Source organism: Anser anser (assembly GCF_964211835.1).
Source record: "Anser anser genome assembly, chromosome: 5".
In the NCBI taxonomy this organism is placed as follows: Eukaryota; Metazoa; Chordata; class Aves; order Anseriformes; family Anatidae; genus Anser; species Anser anser.
This window is the reverse complement of record NC_139725.1, coordinates 27,399,022-27,417,033: the sequence shown is the minus strand read 5'-3', so window position 1 is coordinate 27,417,033 and position 18,012 is coordinate 27,399,022. Positions and strand designations below refer to the sequence as shown.

The following is an 18,012-nucleotide window of genomic DNA, read 5'->3' as shown; positions in this document are numbered from 1 at the left end:
GTATCAAAGATACAGGCTGTGGTGATTGAACTAATTAACATCACACCAAAAGCAGTCTCTCAGAAAAAGAATTGTGATGCAATTGCTGGAAGCAACACACTACTTGTCTTATGGAAAATGTGATGTTAACAGATCAAGTACCAAAGAAGGTAACTTACTGAAGCCTTTGCTTTAAAGAATGTTAATTGAAATTTAACTTTTGAGATTAATGCATGTATAGTATGTATATGTATATATACATACTATATATGTATATATACATATACATATATACATATATACATATACACACATCTGTGTGTTTCTCTACAGATTTGCATATACAGACATACAACAACAGAGTTGTTATTTCTATATAATTGTTCAATACAATTGTTATTAATTGTCACAATAAATTACGTAACTCTACCCCATCTTTTCCTTCAATGAAAGAGAGGTTTAAAATTCATTCTTGGATTAAATGAGTTACTCACATCCAAACACTTTCAACATACTTAGTAAGAACTGCAACTCTATCAAACTTCATTTTGCTCAGTTTTAACTCTGAAAGTTCTAAACATCAAAACTTGCAAACTGTAACACTAAACAGCCCTTCAATAAATTTAATGTTTCCTTTTAACATTTAAAAGTTCAAAATCACAATATATATTTCCTTACACCTCTTTTGAAGTGCTGAACCACAGACAACACAGTGATAGAACACTTGGAAAACTATAGGGCAAGTCAATGCGTGACAGCCTTCCCAAAGTTAAGAATAAAGAAAAGCTCTAACGACATTTTCTGAAATAATAAAGGACATTAGACTTCCCAGGTACTCTCAGATCACAGAGCTGCTGCAGTAAAATTGAATTTCTGACTTACATTAAAAGAACATAACTACCAAGGCAATATGATGCTAAGAAATATATATTTTTACTTTAAAAAACAGAAACAAAACAAATTAAGCACCCCTCCTCAGTCCCTACCAAATATTTGTCCTAACAAATTCTGGTCACTTTGAAAAAGTGACAAGTATCCATCCATTTGCTTGAGCAAAATGTTTCTTCCACATATCCCTAAAGAAATATATAGACATTAATGCACACACTGAACAAGTGCCTATCATTTAAACAACTCACATTTGTTTTCAGCAATCACCCCAGGTATTACTGGGGTAAGACAGTTGCCAGTCTTAAAACAATTCCTACCTTATCAAAGGCCCACTTATCATGGGAATGTTCAGCATACTTGCTGACAATATACTCCAACTTTTCCGGAAGTACAAGGCTGTAAACAAAGGAGAGTTTGGTCATTCGATTGTAAGTTACTGCACTCTGATCTATGAAAAAAAAAAGCTTCATCTCCAAATGAAGGCAAGACATTTCGCTTGGTAAATATTTTTATTTAGAATAAATAACACAAACCAAAACAGAGCTATAATGGCATTTACAGAGAGTCTTCAAATACATAATTCTTGGTAATTCTTAATGCAAGACAGTATTAGTATGGACATTTCACATTAAATAATGATGGTTGGTGGAGGGTCTTGATTTTAACAGCAATCACCAATCAGCAATAGTAATTTCTTGAATATAGAAATTTTAGAACTCTGTATTTTAGAATTACTTAAAAGCTCATGTCTCTACTAAACCATCACACATGATTTTCTTGTTTTGCTCTACCAGGTTTCTAAGATTAAGTCTCAAAACTAAATGAGATTTTATAAAAACTTGGTAATAGGCTAATTGAATCACTTACTAGATTTTGATGATCTTGTACCATTTGCTATCACTGTACCACATTCTAAATAATGACAGCATCAACTGTTTTAAGGCTGTAAATATCCCAAATATTTCTAATGGGGTACATAAGAAGTACTAATTTACTACTTACTCTGCAGAATATTGAACATCTCTACAGGGCTAAGAGTAGTGTGTTTTTTTCTGCTAAACAGGATATGTTCTAGCAAAGCATTTGGCAGCAAGAAGCAAAAATGCCTGCATTATTTCCGAAAGGTACTAATATCATTAAAAAGTCAGTCACTGGCCACCACTCTATATAGAGGAGAATAAAGTGTTAGTAAGGAAATTGTTGTAAAAATATATAAGGAAAGGAAATTGTTATGAAATACATTACTCACTTTGCTGTACTGACAGGTTTGGGATCAAAATTTCCTTCTGGATCCACTGAAGTCTGCTTTTCCAAAGTTGATCTAATTCGTGTATCTAAATAATCAGGAGGCAAGGCACCAGCTATAGCACTTAAACAAGGCAAGGCCATTCGAAAGAGCTCTGGATCATACTTCTGCAGGAGAGATAGGAACTGGTTGGAAAACCCAACAGAAAAACATGCAAAATGTTAGTGAAAACCAAGCAGCCATATGTACAAATATTAGAAGATGCAAAGAGACAGTAAAGCACATTTAAAAACTAAGCACAGAGCAAAGTTATTGCTGTATGACCTGTATTTTTCTTGCTATCAACCTGATACATTTTTAAGACTGTTCCAATTACCGTAAGTATGCTGACACTTGTATAAGCATATATAATACATGTAGGAGCATGTAAAGATTTCTTCAGGCCGTTAAAGCCTACATAGGAAGAATCAAAGGTTGTTTACCTAGTCAGAGAAGTACAGTAATCTATAAAATACTGTCTTTAACTACAGAAGTCATTATCATTTCTCCCTCTTTTGCCCTAAACTTCTTAAAGTTTAAATCATGCCAGTCAGAGAAAACTGTGTTTTACTGTTGCAAAGCCAGTTCACTATCTTTCGGAGTTGTCCTGTCAAGAGGTGAACTAGCACACTTTGTCTTCTAAATAGTTAGCCTAATAGTTTAATTAGCTCTAGAGATAACAGTACTTGATATATAAAAACACATGGTGCAATTACATGTGAAGAATTTATCCTATCCTTAGCTAACTTGCCATGAAAAACATTCAAGGTCAATTGTTACACACAGAGTTCAGTGTGTAATTAAGTTATTTAAAAAAGGGGGGGGGGCATAGAGAAACTAGCAGCAGATCATAGGAGGCCTACATTCTCATTAAAGCTCTCAAACTACATTCTTAGTGTGCCTGGGAAAAATAATCACTTCAGATTCCCCACTTGTATAACATGCATAATGATGTACTTTTAAAAGACTTTAACAGATTTACTGTTGAACACTGTTGTGCAAGAGTTCCATGCTATTATAATTATTTAATAAATTGAAGAAAGATTTCTCGTGCTTCATTGAAAGACATAGGAAAGCTATATGATTTTCTAAATTTGTATGACAAATTCGTTTATTATTTTTGTGTTAACAAAATGCTGAAGAGCAGTTTTAAGGTCCATTGAAGATTCTTGCTGATAAAATTATACATTACAGCAAGAAGAATGCCTAAAACTTTGAACCTTTTAACTTCCTTTAGTTTTGTTACAATGTTCTTTAGTGCTTAAGGCACAAGCAAAAGAAGTGAGATCACAGAGTGAATTACTTCCACTAACACAGCTGGAAGCCATAAAAATACCAAACCTGTAAATATCTCAGTACAAAACAGAACAATGGAGAACACTGTAGCTTAGCAGCTTTACACCATGCTCTCATTGGACTAATAATCATATACAAAATGATACAAATCCTATTACAGAGGGCCACCAATACTGACAGAAATACATCGTCTTCATTTCTTTGTAAAATGCTAAGACACAAATTGAAAATGGTTCATTGTAACCTCAGGCCCTACTGACACTGTTTGTACTTGTGACAGCGGTGTCCTGGTTCCAGTTAGGACAGAGTTAATTTTCCCTCATAGTAGCTGGTAGGGTGCTATGTTTTGGACTAGGATGAGAAGAGCGCTGATAACATGCTGATGTTTTAATTGTTGCAGAGCAGTGTTTACACCAGGCCAAGGACTTTTCAGCTTCTCGCTCTGTCCTGCCAGTGGGCAGGCTGGGGGTGCAGCAGGAGCTGGGAGGGGACAGACCCAGGACAGCTGACCCAGACTGGCCAAAGGGGTATTCCATACCATCTGATGTCATGCTAAACAATATATAGGGGTGGCTGGCCGGGGTGGGGGGGCCGGCTGCTCGGGGATAGGCTGGGCATCGGTCAGTGGGTGGTGAGCAATTGCATTGTGCATCACTTGTTTTTTACACATTATTATTATTAATACTATTATCATTATCACTATTATTATTATTGTTATTACTATGTTCCTGTCTTAATAAACTGCCTTTATCTCAACTCACAAGCAGTAAGACAGACAAAGATGTCATTAAAACCAAATACAAATAAGGCTTAAAAGCCATTCTAGAATAGTGAAGAGACAATGTTTACTTTCATACTATAAAAAGGATGCCTAGAGAAACGATCACCTGAATTTGTTCACTAGAGCTGGAATGGACATTCAGTGGGATGCACTGAAAAATATTGCTACATTCTCATAGTGAGAACTTGATTTTTGAGCCAAATTCAAAGAGAACAAGTTTGAAAAGTATTTATCCAGAAAGGCATTTCTAATATGAGAAATGTAACATTTCCTTACTTAGAAAAAACATTAGTAAGTGCAAAAATCCTAAGATCACACCTTGGAAGAGTAGTACAGGAAAATGTTTATTTATGTGAAGGTTGGATCATAAGTTTTTAACCTAAGCAAGGACCAGCAAACTATCAAAATACAAATGTCTGTTTGAGAACAGGTAATTTAGATTTACAGTGCATACACCAATAATTTGATTAGCATATACACACATTTCTTAAAAATAATGCTATTATATGTCAGTAAAAAGTATTATAAGAAGTTTAGGAGAGCAAAGTAGAATAGAGCTGAATAGAGAACATTGACTTGTCAGTGCAGCAAGCAATCATTAACAGTGGAAAAACTGTATCAAAACGAAAATCTCACATTTCATTAATTTGGAGAAAATCCTTCATGAATCAGGACTCCTTTTTTTTTATTAGAATGTTACTTCATTGGAAACATTCTTTGTCATACATCCTGTATTATGTGAAAGAATTGCTGAGACAGGCATTTTCTGTTCTTGGCACTGCGAATTATCATTGTAATGCTTTTATAGAAAGCCCATAGTGAAACATGAATTCTAATCATTACCTTATGAGACAAGGAATCAAATATTCCCCAGAAAAGTTTCTCAGTTAAATGTAATTCTTCTTCTGCTGCAATTCCATAGCTTCCCATTCCTGAAGGTAGACAATAGTATTTCCAGCACTGTTCATAGTGATTTGTCAGAAGCTAGTTAAAAAAAAAAAAAAAAAAAGAAGTGTGTAAAACATTGATATTTAATAATATGACTCACTGGGTAGCATCTGCTTAAACAGTTACATAAGTATTATTATTTATTATTATTACTTATGCCCACCAATACTATTTATTCTTTATTTCTAACAGATCTTAAAGAGAGTCTTTTTTTCTTCTTTATCTTTTTGGGGGAGCAGTAGAGCTGTGCCACTAAAGCATAAAGACTCTGTTATCCCCAGCTAGACAGATTACTGTGAACTGAGTTTTATGCTGAATGCATGTACACAAAATACACCATTTACCTTGAGAGGCATTTTACAGTACTCATTGAGTAGCGGTACATCAAAAACTAGCCTTCTCAACAGCTGTTGTAGCATAGAGGGACGTAAGTGGCTGTAATTAAAAAAAAAAAAGAAATGAAAAAGGAAGTTCTTGTTAGTAAAAATTCATACAGACCAGTGAAAATGAAATACAAATTTAAACGATTTTCCACATCGGTATTCAAATGACTCATGAAAACTATTTTGAGAAACATATGGTGTGCACACAATGAAAAACAAAACGAAGAGTTAATACCCTCAGGTGTATAAAAAAATCATGAAAAAACAAATACTAGACTCTCTAAATAAGTTTGAGGAACCTGACTCTACGTCATCTATCTAATGATATAGCACAAAGATAAGCAGCTTTTGGACTGTCTTATGCAATTAGACAACAGCTATGATTGTCCATATGACAGCAGAGGAAAGGGTGTTTTTTGTTGCTGTTGGTTTTTGTTTGTTTCTTTGTTCAGTTTTAAGGATTCTTCAGGGTGGTTTAGATATACAGAAGAGACAATCAAAGCAAAATAAACAGAATATTGCCCTAAAAGAATGGTTTTTGATATGAAACTACAAAGCAGCAAAACACTCCTGACTGAAAATGATCTTGGAAATACATTATGATTACTATTATTAGAAATAAATCTGTACATCTCTACTACATCAAGGCTCAGTTCAGCTTTAGGATCAGTTTTCGGATTTGGAGAATGATGGATAGTTTATGTTTTTGTTTTGGTTTTAGTGTTTCTTTGTTGGCTTCTTTTTCTCTTTTTATTTTCATTCTTTCCTTTTTTTAAACAAAGAACAAGGTTCTTCAAACCACAATAAAAAATACAAACACGTCAACCCTTTAAATCCCCAACACACACACATTGTCAAACTCACCTAAACATTTTTAGTAATTACTGGCATTTTGTTTTTACAAATAATCACAATTCATCCTGTATCATTGCAAAGCTCATAGTAATGCAACAGCTTGTAGAACGCAGTATGAGTAACAGAAAAATCAGAACTATTTTCTCTTAGGAAAAGAAATCCTGTCATACAGTCAGGTCATTTATTTCATTCAAGAGTAAAACACTCTTCATTCTACATTATACACAATGAAGAAAATTATTAAAATACATATTCTTATTTCCATACACACACAAACGAAATCAATTTGAACATATGTATCATACATACTGGCAAATAGCAAGCAGGCATTCTTCAATAGTGTCTCGTTGTGCTTTTGTAAGGGAACGTCCTTTGGATAACCTATATATTGTGTGAAGCATGGAGTCAACCAGAGAAGCATGATGCTCTGTTCCAGAAAAGAGGGGAGCACATCTTTTGAGTAACGGAAACACAGCTGAACAAATATATCTATTTAGTGCGAGAGCTGCCTCTGTGGTACTTAGAGTAACCTGTATGAAGTAGTAATTGATTGTTAGTATCATATGGAATAAAAGTTACTAAATATGAAATTATAAAACATAATAATGACATATTCCTGAGGTCCCCTTAGTGCCAGGGTGCTAATGTAGTATTCCCAGTAAATGCATGAGGACAAAAGCCATTTTTTTTGAACTTGAGAAAATCAAGTCATCCCACTTATCCCATTAAAAACTGATTTCTTGCCCCACTGCTCTCTAAACCAATAAAAGCAAAAAAGAAAACAGGCAGCTTATTTCTTTAAACAGGTTATGAAAAATCACCAAGCATTAGGTAGTGTTTTTCATCTCACTCAATTTCTTCCTACCTACACATACATAAATTTTCAGTGCAATTGGAAAACACACATGAAATAAAAGTAATCATTAGGCCTATTACAGAATATCCTATGCACTTATAGCATAATTAAGGTAAGCCTGCATTTAAAGTACAGTACACCATTGCTTTCAGTGGTACTGAATGCTTACAATTAAAACTTAAACAGTATAAATGAATAAAAATATAATTGAACTGTTACTGCTTGGGTTTACAGTGAGCATATTTTTTTTTTAAAGATTTTTTAATTTGAAGTTCCATTTAATACACTAATTGAACCATTAAATCCAGCCACAGCACCTAATCTGCATAGCAAAATACTTACTGTATCCAGAGAGGCAGAAGCTCTTAAATCTGGTAAAAATCCAACTTCCAATAGGTGAAGGAGGAAGCTTTGGTCCTTAATACCATATACACGGTCCAAGAAGAGTACCATCGGTGCTTTATGATCAGGACAGAAATTTGCAGACATGTCTGGCTCATTTACTGTGCCATCTACACAAATATATAATGGCTTTTAATAGAAAATCACTGAATAAACAAGAAACAAGAGGACAATGAAAGACACTATAATTATATTTATTGACTAAAATCAAATGTTTGAAATCATAGTCTTGGTTCAGTTTTCTTGTACGCTGAAAAAGAATTCAAGGTAGTTATTAAAAAAAACACTTATATTGCAATTGATTAATTTTTCTGTCTTAAATGAAAAGAATGAATGGCTAAAGTATTCTACTTGTTTCATTACTATTACAGAGAATATTTTTAAGGTAAAATTAAAGAAACATATTATTGCGAATATTAATATATAGTAACTGAAGTTTCAGAAGGTTAAGAATTTTCATTTCTGTATCATGTAAACTAGACTAGAAAGAATATGTAATCCAAGCAAATACAACAGTAGCAGACATTAACTGATAAACCATCTGTAAAGGGGAATAGATAATTCTTGTGAAAAAGAAAGGAAAACAGAAGGAGGGGAAGGAGGATAACATTACTTTGGAGTAGAACAAAATGATAGATTGGTAGCTTATAGCCAGTGGAACATGCAGCAACTAACATGAAAGATGAAGATCATATACCATAAAAACCTCTTCCTCTGTTGCATTTATACTTTACATAAAATTACAGTTTGTAAGGTTATCTTGGAAGTTATGTTTGGAAATAAATCCACCCTGGATAACTATAAGACCGCTTCTAGGAAAGAATCAACAGTCATACAACAAGCAAGAATACATGATCAATACCCCTTTTCACCTTGAACTCTCTGATTTTGTAGTATTTTTAAGTTTCAAAGTGATGAAAGTACAAAGGGAATGAGGTCAAGCTTACGTGTTATACCTAAAGAGATAGTGTTTCTATAGCAACTGCAGGAGACAAAATACTGGGACAGATGGGCCACTGCAGTGTTCCAGTAAGGTATTTCTTATGTTCTTACATTCTCTGCTCCACAGGACCAAGTATCTCTTCTATAGGTCTAATTGATCCATACCTAATTAAAATCTAAAGAACATTTCACACCTGAAAGTTATGTGTTAACAGCTTTTTATAAAATGTGAACTTATCTACTAGAAGTATTGAAGTTACCTTTGTTAACTGTTGACAGCTTTAGTGGTATACTTATAATTCCAACCAAATCTTCAGTTGGCACTAGAGATCGGAGGATTGACCTGATTCGAATAGCTTCACCTTTTCCACTTTGAATAAGCTGTTAGAAAAAGTTCATCAAAGAAACTTAATACTGAGTGAAATCAGAAAAAAAAAATCAAAATATTGATATTAGTATGGTTTTTTGGAAACACTGTACTGCCTGGAAAAAAAACATAGAAATCCAATCTATCACAGCACTATAAAGGAATGCTGATTTTAAGCTTATCCTACTTTTTCATCGCTCCTAATTTTGGTATAATAAATGGATAATTTATTGATGCTATAAATTCCTAATAAAACAAACAAACAGCTACATGGCTAAGCTTTCCAAGGATCAATCAGACAAAGTGCTGAAAGCAAAAATTTCTGAAAGACTCATGTTACTTAGAGAACATTTGGTGATAGCTTTTCAGCTTGCCTTTTTATACTATGAACAGATGCAAACCTGTCAGATGTATCTACACATTGTCCTATTATTTTTATGCAGTAAAAATCACAAAAGGAATTAATAATAATGGGGTGACCAACTTGATTTAACTTCCAGCAGAAATTACGTATTCACAATCTATCTCTGAAAACCTCTTCCAGTAATTTTCTTAACATGAAACTAGCAATATACAGCTAGATACAATTTTACAGCTAGTAAAGCTAATAGCTTTGGTAATTTTAAGTATGGACGTTACAAGTCAAATCTCTTGCTTATTGTTGTACTGAGACACACAAATATGGCACTTTCATCTGGATGTATGCTACTAAAGCATTTTAAATAGTGACAAACAAAAGTCACTTTAACACCAAGTTTTACATGTGGCTGTTACAGGCATTACACATTCAAAACAGTTATTTCACTTATTTTTTCACATATTCGTGTAGTGTTAATACCATATTTCAACAGTACACAAGAATGAAGTTCTGTATCACACTGTTATGAAAATTACTTTTGTGGCTTTCTAGAGGACAGTAAAGGGCCATCTTCAGAAATTTTATTGGCAGTGTAAATGTGTACCACTAGTAGTTCATTTTTGCTTTAATCCTACAGTCATGCAAAAATCCCAAATTTTACATAAATAACAGAGCACAAGGAATCAAAAGCCAGTGATTCTTTATGAACAGTTGTCAGGGAACATATCTGTATAGATACAGTGAAAAATGCAATAAAGCATACCTCCTGACAGTAGAAAGCCTTTGAATAGGGAATATTTTAGTTAGACACATACAGTTCTGTTTACAAATCTCCCACATTTTCTGAGCAAGTGACAGAATGAACTTACATGCATTTCTGGTGCACAGCGTCCAAGTAAATCTATGAGAGCCGAGTAAAATGACATGATTGCATTGCCCATGTGCACAATCTCCTCCTCTTCCTCCTCCTCATCACTAAAAGATAATCAATAATACCAGTGAGTATTTTTGCTAATCCAAGTTTATAGCTCCTCTCTGGAACTAGATCCATGATCCAGAGACTATAAATGAGATACAACCATTTCCTCCAGTTACAGATTACAATTTTTTAATTTTTTTTTATCCCTGGAGTTAGGAAGCAATTGAACAGTAATAACTACTTCATACCATCCTTCTGTCTTCTTCTTGCACTTTACCATTATCTTAGCTTCATTCTGTAACAGACTTCTTATTTGCTTTGTCCTTCAGGCTTCTTCTCTTCTGTAACTCTTATTCTACATGATCATGTTTCAAGAATTCTATATGACAACTGCTTGTGGGTGTGAATCTCTAATGTTCTGTGTTTGTATAATGACTTACCCAATAGGGTCTATTATCTATATACCTCTGGTGAGATTAAACCAGCTATTAAATCATCATTTTCCAAACATGCATTCACATTTACTTACCCTTCTCTCCTATATCCTTGTGAGGGAAGGTCACGAGAAGGATTCTCTGAGATTCTGATAGCTTCTTGCATAGCTGCCAGCAAACCATTTCCTCCTTCTCCTCTAAGGTCTGGTCCAAAGCACTCTGGCCGTCGAATAAGGAGCTTGACAACAACACTTGCATTTTCTTCAACACTTTCACCTGAAGACCAAAATAAAGTCTTAGCACAATACATATTTTCCCCTGAAAGGTATCCTTTCGTCAGAAGGAGACTGTATTTTCCTCTGAATTTTACAAAATATAAAATAAATCTTCAATCTTATTTCTGAAAGCAAAAATCTATCATTTTGGCAGCATGAGATGTGCTTTACCAAAGGATATCTAGGTTTAAAAGTGACAGTATAGTCACTGTCTATATATAGTATATATAGTGACAGTATAGTGACAGCCTTGCCACAGTTTTACTACACTCAGTCTAGAAGGTTCACTTCAGAAGGTTAACTTGCTTTTTGTGCCAAAGACTACTTCCTCCTAGAGTTAAAATACTGTGATAGGTTCTTTTGCACAAAATGGACTAGAAAGTAACCCAAACATATAATACTGGCAAGTGAGAATGCCACTGAAAGTGGCAATTATCTATTCCTGGGCAATCTGTACAAATGATGATGAGACATAGTTTTTGATGGGCTCCATTTAGAGACAGGTAGATTTTGAATAAATTCATTCATGGCTTTAGGAAATATCTTGTAAGCACCACTCCTAGCACACGGACAGAGAAACGTACTTCTTACTAAAGTTCATGATACCACACACATTGAATAAAATTCACTTCAGCTTCTTGTATAAAGGGTAATTGCAGGCAATAAGCCTGCAATTGGGCAGGTGAAGGGAAGGCTGGGGGCGGGGGTGTTGACCCCAGTAAACAACCACCCAGCCTCTTGTTCCCCCCCATCTCCTGCAGGAGAGGGAGAAAACAGAAAGAAGGTGAGACAACTCATGGGTTGAGATAACAACAGTTTAGCAGAGAAAGCAAAAGCTGTGCATGCAAGCAAAGCAAAAAGATGAATTTATTCACCACTTCACATAGGCAGTGAAGTGCAGCGTAAAATATTTAGCCAGTTCCTGGAAAGCAGGGCCCCAGAACACATAATGGTTGTATGGGAAGACAATCAAAATAACCATGAACATCTGCCTCTTCCTAATCCTTTCCCTGAGCTTTTATTGCTGAGCACAATGTCATGTGATATGGAATATCTCTTTGGTCAGTTTGGGTCATCTCTCATGTCTATGTGTCTGCTGCCAACTTCTTGCCCACCCTGAATGTACTTGCTGGGGGCGAGGAAGGGGGCAGAGTGGGAAAAAATTGAGAAAGCCATCACACTGTGCAAACACTGTTCAGCAATAGCCAGAACATCTGTAGTTTATCAACAGTGTTTCAGCACTTTACGGACTCCTATGAAGAAAGTTAATTCCATTCCAGCCAGACCTAGCATAGGACAAGAATTATTTGATTTTAAATGGGCCAGCTAAAACAAAAAATGTTGCTTAACATTCTGGCCTTGGTACTCCATCAGTGGAACACTCATCTCAGAGTTGAATCTTCTCAGTATAACTAAAGAAAAACAACTCATATTCTAGACCAAATCAATCTGGGGTAAAATCTCCTGATTCTTTCTACTGCATACTTACATGTTGGTTAAATACTCTTCTTGTTGTTTAAAGCCTGAAATTGAATACTTCATCTTCTCTATACACAAAAAACACACATTAAAATCAGCTTTGTGTGGAAATGTATGTGTAGTTGAAAAGGGAAGAGAGTAGGTTATCTATTGTATAAATTCCAAAAGGGCACATAGGTTGTGACCCAGATGCTTGCTGAATAAAAGTCATTAAGAAAAGAAACTTTCACATAAATGATCTCTTTATATGTAATCTAACTGCTTTTAGTGCTTAAAGTTTAGCAGTTGGCATGTGGATATAATATGGGTATAATAATTGGGTAAAAAAAAAAAAAGCCCAGCTCATGGTTGAATGCAAACATTTAGAAAATTCACAGTGGATACCTTATAAAAATAATCTGTGGGATGATATGAGATTAATGGGACATATAGGAAGAAAACAAATTAAAGGAAAGGAAAGAGAGTTCAGTCATTGAACTTGTGATGTCAGTAGCTTTATCCCACAGATCATCAGTATCAGTATTTTACTTACAAGCTACAATAATAACCCAGTACATAAACTTTAGTATCAAGTTTATACTGAATTGAATTTTGTATCTTGAGCACACACTAAAAAAATGGGATTAGAAACTGTAGTTTTTAGCAAAGAATAACAGGGCCATCAGGAAGTCAAAGCCTTTGATATGGTCCCTCACCACATTCTTCTCTCTAAATTGGAGAGGTATGGATTTGAAGGATGGACTGTTAGGTGAATAAAGAATTGGTTGGCTGTTCACAGCCAAAGGGTTATGGTCAACGGTTCTATGTCTGGGTGGAGGCCGATCACAAGTGGTGTCCCTCAGGGGTCAGTCTTGGGACTGGTGCTCTTCAACATCTTTATCAATGACATAGACAACAGAATCGAGTGCACCCTCAGCAAGTTTGCAGATGACACCAAGCTGAGCAGTGCAGTCAATACAATAGAGAGAAGGGATGCCATCCAGTGGGACCTGGACAGGTTGGAGAAGTGGGCCAATGAGAACCTAATGAGGTTCAACACGGCCAAGATCAACGTGTTGCACTTGGGCTGGGGCAATCCCAGGTATTTATATAGACTGGGAGAATAAGAACTTGAGAGCAGCCCTGCAGAGAAGGACTTGGTCCTGATGGATGAGAAGCTGGATGTGAGCCAGCAGTTTGTGCTTGCAGCCTGGAAGGCCAACTATGTCCTGGGTTGCATTAAAAAAGGGGTGGCCATAAGGGAGGCGGAGGTGATTGTCCCCCTCTACTCTGCTCTTGTAAGACCCCACCTGGAATACTGCGTGCAGGCCTGGGGCCCCCAGTACAAGAAGGATGTGGAGCTCTTGGAACGGGTCCAGAGGAGGGCCACTGAGATGATCAGAGGGCTGGAGCACCCCTGCTATGAAGAAAGGTTGAGGGAACTGGGCTTGTTTAGCTTGGAGAAGAGAAGGCTCCGGGGAGACCTCATTGTGACCTTCCAGTACTTAAAGAGAGCGTATAAACAGGAGCCGAAATGCCTGTTTACATGTGTTGGTAGTGATAGGACAAGGGGGAATGGTTTTAAGCTAATACAGGGGAGATTTAGGTAGATATTAGGTAGATATTAGGAGAAAGTTTTTCACTAAGAGGGTCGTGAGGCACTGAACAGGTTGCCCAGAGAGGTGTGGATGCCCCATCCACGGAGGCATTCAAGGCCAGGCTGGATGTGGCTCTGGGAAGCCAGCTCTAGTGGTTGGCAACCTTGCCCAGAGCAGGGGGGTTGAAAGTAGATGATCTTTAAGGTCCTTTTCAACCCAGGCCATTCTATGATTCTATGAAGTCAGAGTTAAAGGAAGGTAACAGTAGGTGAGATAATTGGGACGGAGAGGTTTTGGAAGGAGCAGCTAAGCACTTCGAACATTTCAGTTTTGTATTTTCCCCACTTAAAACACAGGTATGATCTTGAACAAACACAACTCCTGACTTTGCACAGATCTTGTGTTTTACTAGATGCTTTAAAACCTGATACCTCAGAAAACTATGTAAGCCAGTACTCTATTGGAAAATTGCCTTTTGTAATGCAAAATAGCTTAATTACAAACCTCTAATTCTCCCAGTGGCTTAGTGGCCAAGGAAGTTCTAAAAGCAGAGCAAACTGGTTACGTTTTCAGATATATCACAGTCTGACCTAAAATAGTGCAATTTACTCTATACCACAGCTTACTTATTGATAGAATTCCTAGCTTCATTTGCTACCTTAATAAGATACTCAAATCAACAATAAAAGTTGCAAAAGGAATAACAAAAAAGTAACTATAATTTTGAAGATTCAAAAAAAATATATTAATAAACAGCATATAATAATTACCCGTTGTTTGCGATGAGAAGGGTATGCATTAACCTCTCTTCATCCATTAACACATTCTTATGTACAGAAAAGTAATTTTAACAAACCCTTTTGATAGAATGCCAAGAAATTATACTTACTGTTAACAAAAACTGCAAATCTTAAGAATGACAGGTAACGTTCACCCTCTATTGGATTCCATCCAATGTCTGGATATCCTTTCGCTAGCAATACTGGACAACTCTGCAGGCCGCAACCAGCCAAATAAGTAACAACCTACAATATAGAAGCAATATTTATTCATGTATGTGGAAATAAATTTCTAAAAATACTGCCAATGCATGATTTTTTTTTAATAACATGGTTTTAATATAAGAGGTGTTTCATCTGAGAAACTACCAACACAGAAACATCAGTCTTAGTTTCTAGCTCTTGCTTTTGATAATGACAAAAAAAGCCAAACACTCTGTATTTCTGAAACTACCAAACTATATCATGACACAACAACAGAACAACATGAAAAAGATTTAATTTGGAAGGTAAAAAGTAGAATAAAATACTAAGGAATTAAATAGTCAGATCTTTTTTACACTTTTTAAACAACAGTTAAAAATACTAACAACTTCAAAATTGCATAAATAGCTATATATGAATAATTTGCTACAACAGCAAAGTAAACGTTGCATCAGAAGCTTACCTACTGTAAATCCAATTCTAATAGATATGCAAATAATTAAACTTTTCAGAAGATTGATCAATATCAGCGAACAGTCAAGTTTCTGGAGAACCATAAAGTTTAAAATTTTTGGTAATACACAAATACCCAATATAGCATTTCTTATCACGAAGAATATCTTTAAGCAAGACAAATCACTGAGAAATTACAAATGTAATTAATTATAGTAAGCTGAATTTCTGAAACATGAATGAAACACTTTCTCAATAATTTAAAAGGAAATTGTCAGGTAACTGCACAGATGTGATCTTTGTTTTTATTTAAAATACATAAGGATAACATTTGAACATGAATTTAGTCCTCAAATAGGTTTTGAAATAGGTAATTCACTGACTTGCCTAACATTACTTTCCTTGAAAATATGACAGCCAATGCTGGTGCTCCAGTCACTAACAGTGTATCCTGGGGTCAACACTGTTAATATTTCATTAACAATAGAATGGAATGCACTTTTGGCAAATTTGCAATTGATAAAAAACTGGGAATTGTTCTCAGTGCTACCTTTATCTAATTAGTATATTCCTGTGCTCTCACACCCTTTCCATTCATATTCCTGTCCCTGTCTTCTCTGAGCTATCCCCATCATATGTCCATTTATTTCCATTTTCTAACCTTTGCCTCTCCCAATGTATATGCTGAATACAAACACCACCACAACCACTCTTCACCCACTTCTACCCTCATCTACCCCCATACTCCACAAAGGCTTTACCTCTGCCAAACTATCATATTAAACTCTGCCTTCTGGCTTCTGTTTCCCACTGCTGTGTTCGAACATATCCCTTCCCTTTCCTGCGTTACTTTTCTTCTGACTTTGTATCCACCTTCCATCTACTATTTTGTTCCCCTTCCCAGGTATATACAGAGAACTTTATGCCATTTTTTGTATCTTTTTACCCACTATTCCTACTTCATCCCTCTTCTCCTTAAATTTCCCTTTATTCCTAACCACTGTGAATGGTTAGGAATACTACCTGAATCCTGGATTCAATTTACTGCTGAAGCTAAACCAAATATCCTATTCCAATTTCCTTTGTTCATGTATCTAACCTACTATTCTCTTAGATTTTACTTCTGTTCTCCCCATCAATCTCTTTGATTTATTTAAGCCATGAGACCTTTCTTCACATTCTCTTACTTCACCTGAATTTGCTCTTCCCCAGACAATTTTTCCTGACATGTCTTTATCCTGTTTCATGCCTTTTTTCATGTTATTCTTTCTAGCTGATAATAATTTTGAAAGGATACAGAAGACAGGAAAACACCTTCTTGTTCTCTTTTGCTGTGATTCCCACCAAGTATAAAGCCAAAGCAGGATATAGCGCCAAAGCAAGGAAAATACTGCTCAGTCAACCTTATCCTAAGACAGCACATTCCTAGAGCAACTATTTCTGAAAAGATCATATTCAAAAATTACTGTGATCAGACTTGCCCTTTTCCCTACTACTACAAGTACACTGTTGAATAAGTAGGTTAGAGTGATCACTTACTTTATCCAGATCTGGCTCTTCCAGTGCTAGTGCAAGCTCATTGTTGTCCATTACGGAGGCTGCTGCAACATCTAGTGGTGTTGAACCTCTCATTGAAGGAAATGCTGCAGAAGAATGTTAATGTACAAAAATTAAATTCAGTTTGCAGTAATCACAGTCATGCAGCAGATGGCAGCAATCACAATGGAATCTAAACATATTAACAGTATGTTGTATAGCTGTTCTTCAATCAAGAACATGTTTAACTTTCAAATAATGCTAAAATAAATGCTGAAATTTTTTTCTGTCTTGACATCCATATCCACAAACATAAAGAACTATGCTGCTTTTAAATGCAGATAAAGAAATCAGTGTTAACAACATAGCAAACTAGAAAAAAAATTATACAACTATTTCTCTAGCAGAGCAACATTCTAGCTATATAACTCTAAGAAACTGTACAACCATATCAATTCAAGACTTTTAATTTGCCTTTATTCAGCTAAAATATCCACTTTCAAACTTCAGCTTTGCCTGTTTTCATTCTTTCATTCTTATTCCATTTTCTGGGTTTAATATGGGCAAATGTGGGTATAGAAATAGCAATCATGAACAGCTAAAACACTGTGAAATCACAAGCTATCTTGTCTTGATATACTTTATTGATACAGGCCATCTACCTAGCCAAGAGAAATTTTCTTGAGCTACAAAATCTAGTACATCCACATTTTAAAATCAAACACCCATTCCGAAGGAAAAATACGAAATTCATATCAGTGGACTAAGCTTTAGAGGGACGGAAAACAACAATAAAAATTAAAAAGTGACTTGTGTTGATGCCCAGACGAAACTGACCCTTGAGAGGGTTAAATTAATCTTAGATTTCCAATTGCAATTATATTGGATGGAACAAAATGTCGAACAGCATGGATTTCATCCTAAATCTTTCAAGACATTTAAAAAAACATATTAAACTACTCTGTTTCAAATATAATTAACAGACATAGAAAGATGAAAGAAAAATGGAAAAA

General features: G+C 35.4%; 1 protein-coding gene across 3 annotated transcripts in view; it reads right to left on the bottom strand.

The window, feature by feature from the left end:
- RYR3 (ryanodine receptor 3) overlaps positions 1 to 18,012 on the bottom strand; it is a 243,301-nt gene that overhangs the window by 75,915 nt on the left and 149,374 nt on the right. For 2 of the 3 annotated variants that reach the window (XM_083839378.1, XM_083839379.1), the window contains 11 exons: positions 17,003 to 17,106; positions 14,917 to 15,052; positions 10,792 to 10,972; positions 10,213 to 10,318; positions 8,879 to 8,999; positions 7,617 to 7,786; positions 6,728 to 6,948; positions 5,525 to 5,615; positions 5,076 to 5,216; positions 2,120 to 2,301; positions 1,188 to 1,266 (listed from right to left, as the gene is read on the bottom strand). In XM_083839378.1, the coding sequence (XP_083695504.1) occupies positions 1,188 to 1,266; positions 2,120 to 2,301; positions 5,076 to 5,216; positions 5,525 to 5,615; positions 6,728 to 6,948; positions 7,617 to 7,786; positions 8,879 to 8,999; positions 10,213 to 10,318; positions 10,792 to 10,972; positions 14,917 to 15,052; positions 17,003 to 17,106 (1,532 nt within the window). The remainder of the gene's footprint in view (positions 1 to 1,187; positions 1,267 to 2,119; positions 2,302 to 5,075; positions 5,217 to 5,524; positions 5,616 to 6,727; positions 6,949 to 7,616; positions 7,787 to 8,878; positions 9,000 to 10,212; positions 10,319 to 10,791; positions 10,973 to 14,916; positions 15,053 to 17,002; positions 17,107 to 18,012) is intronic. The other variant, XM_083839380.1, reaches the window with a different exon arrangement.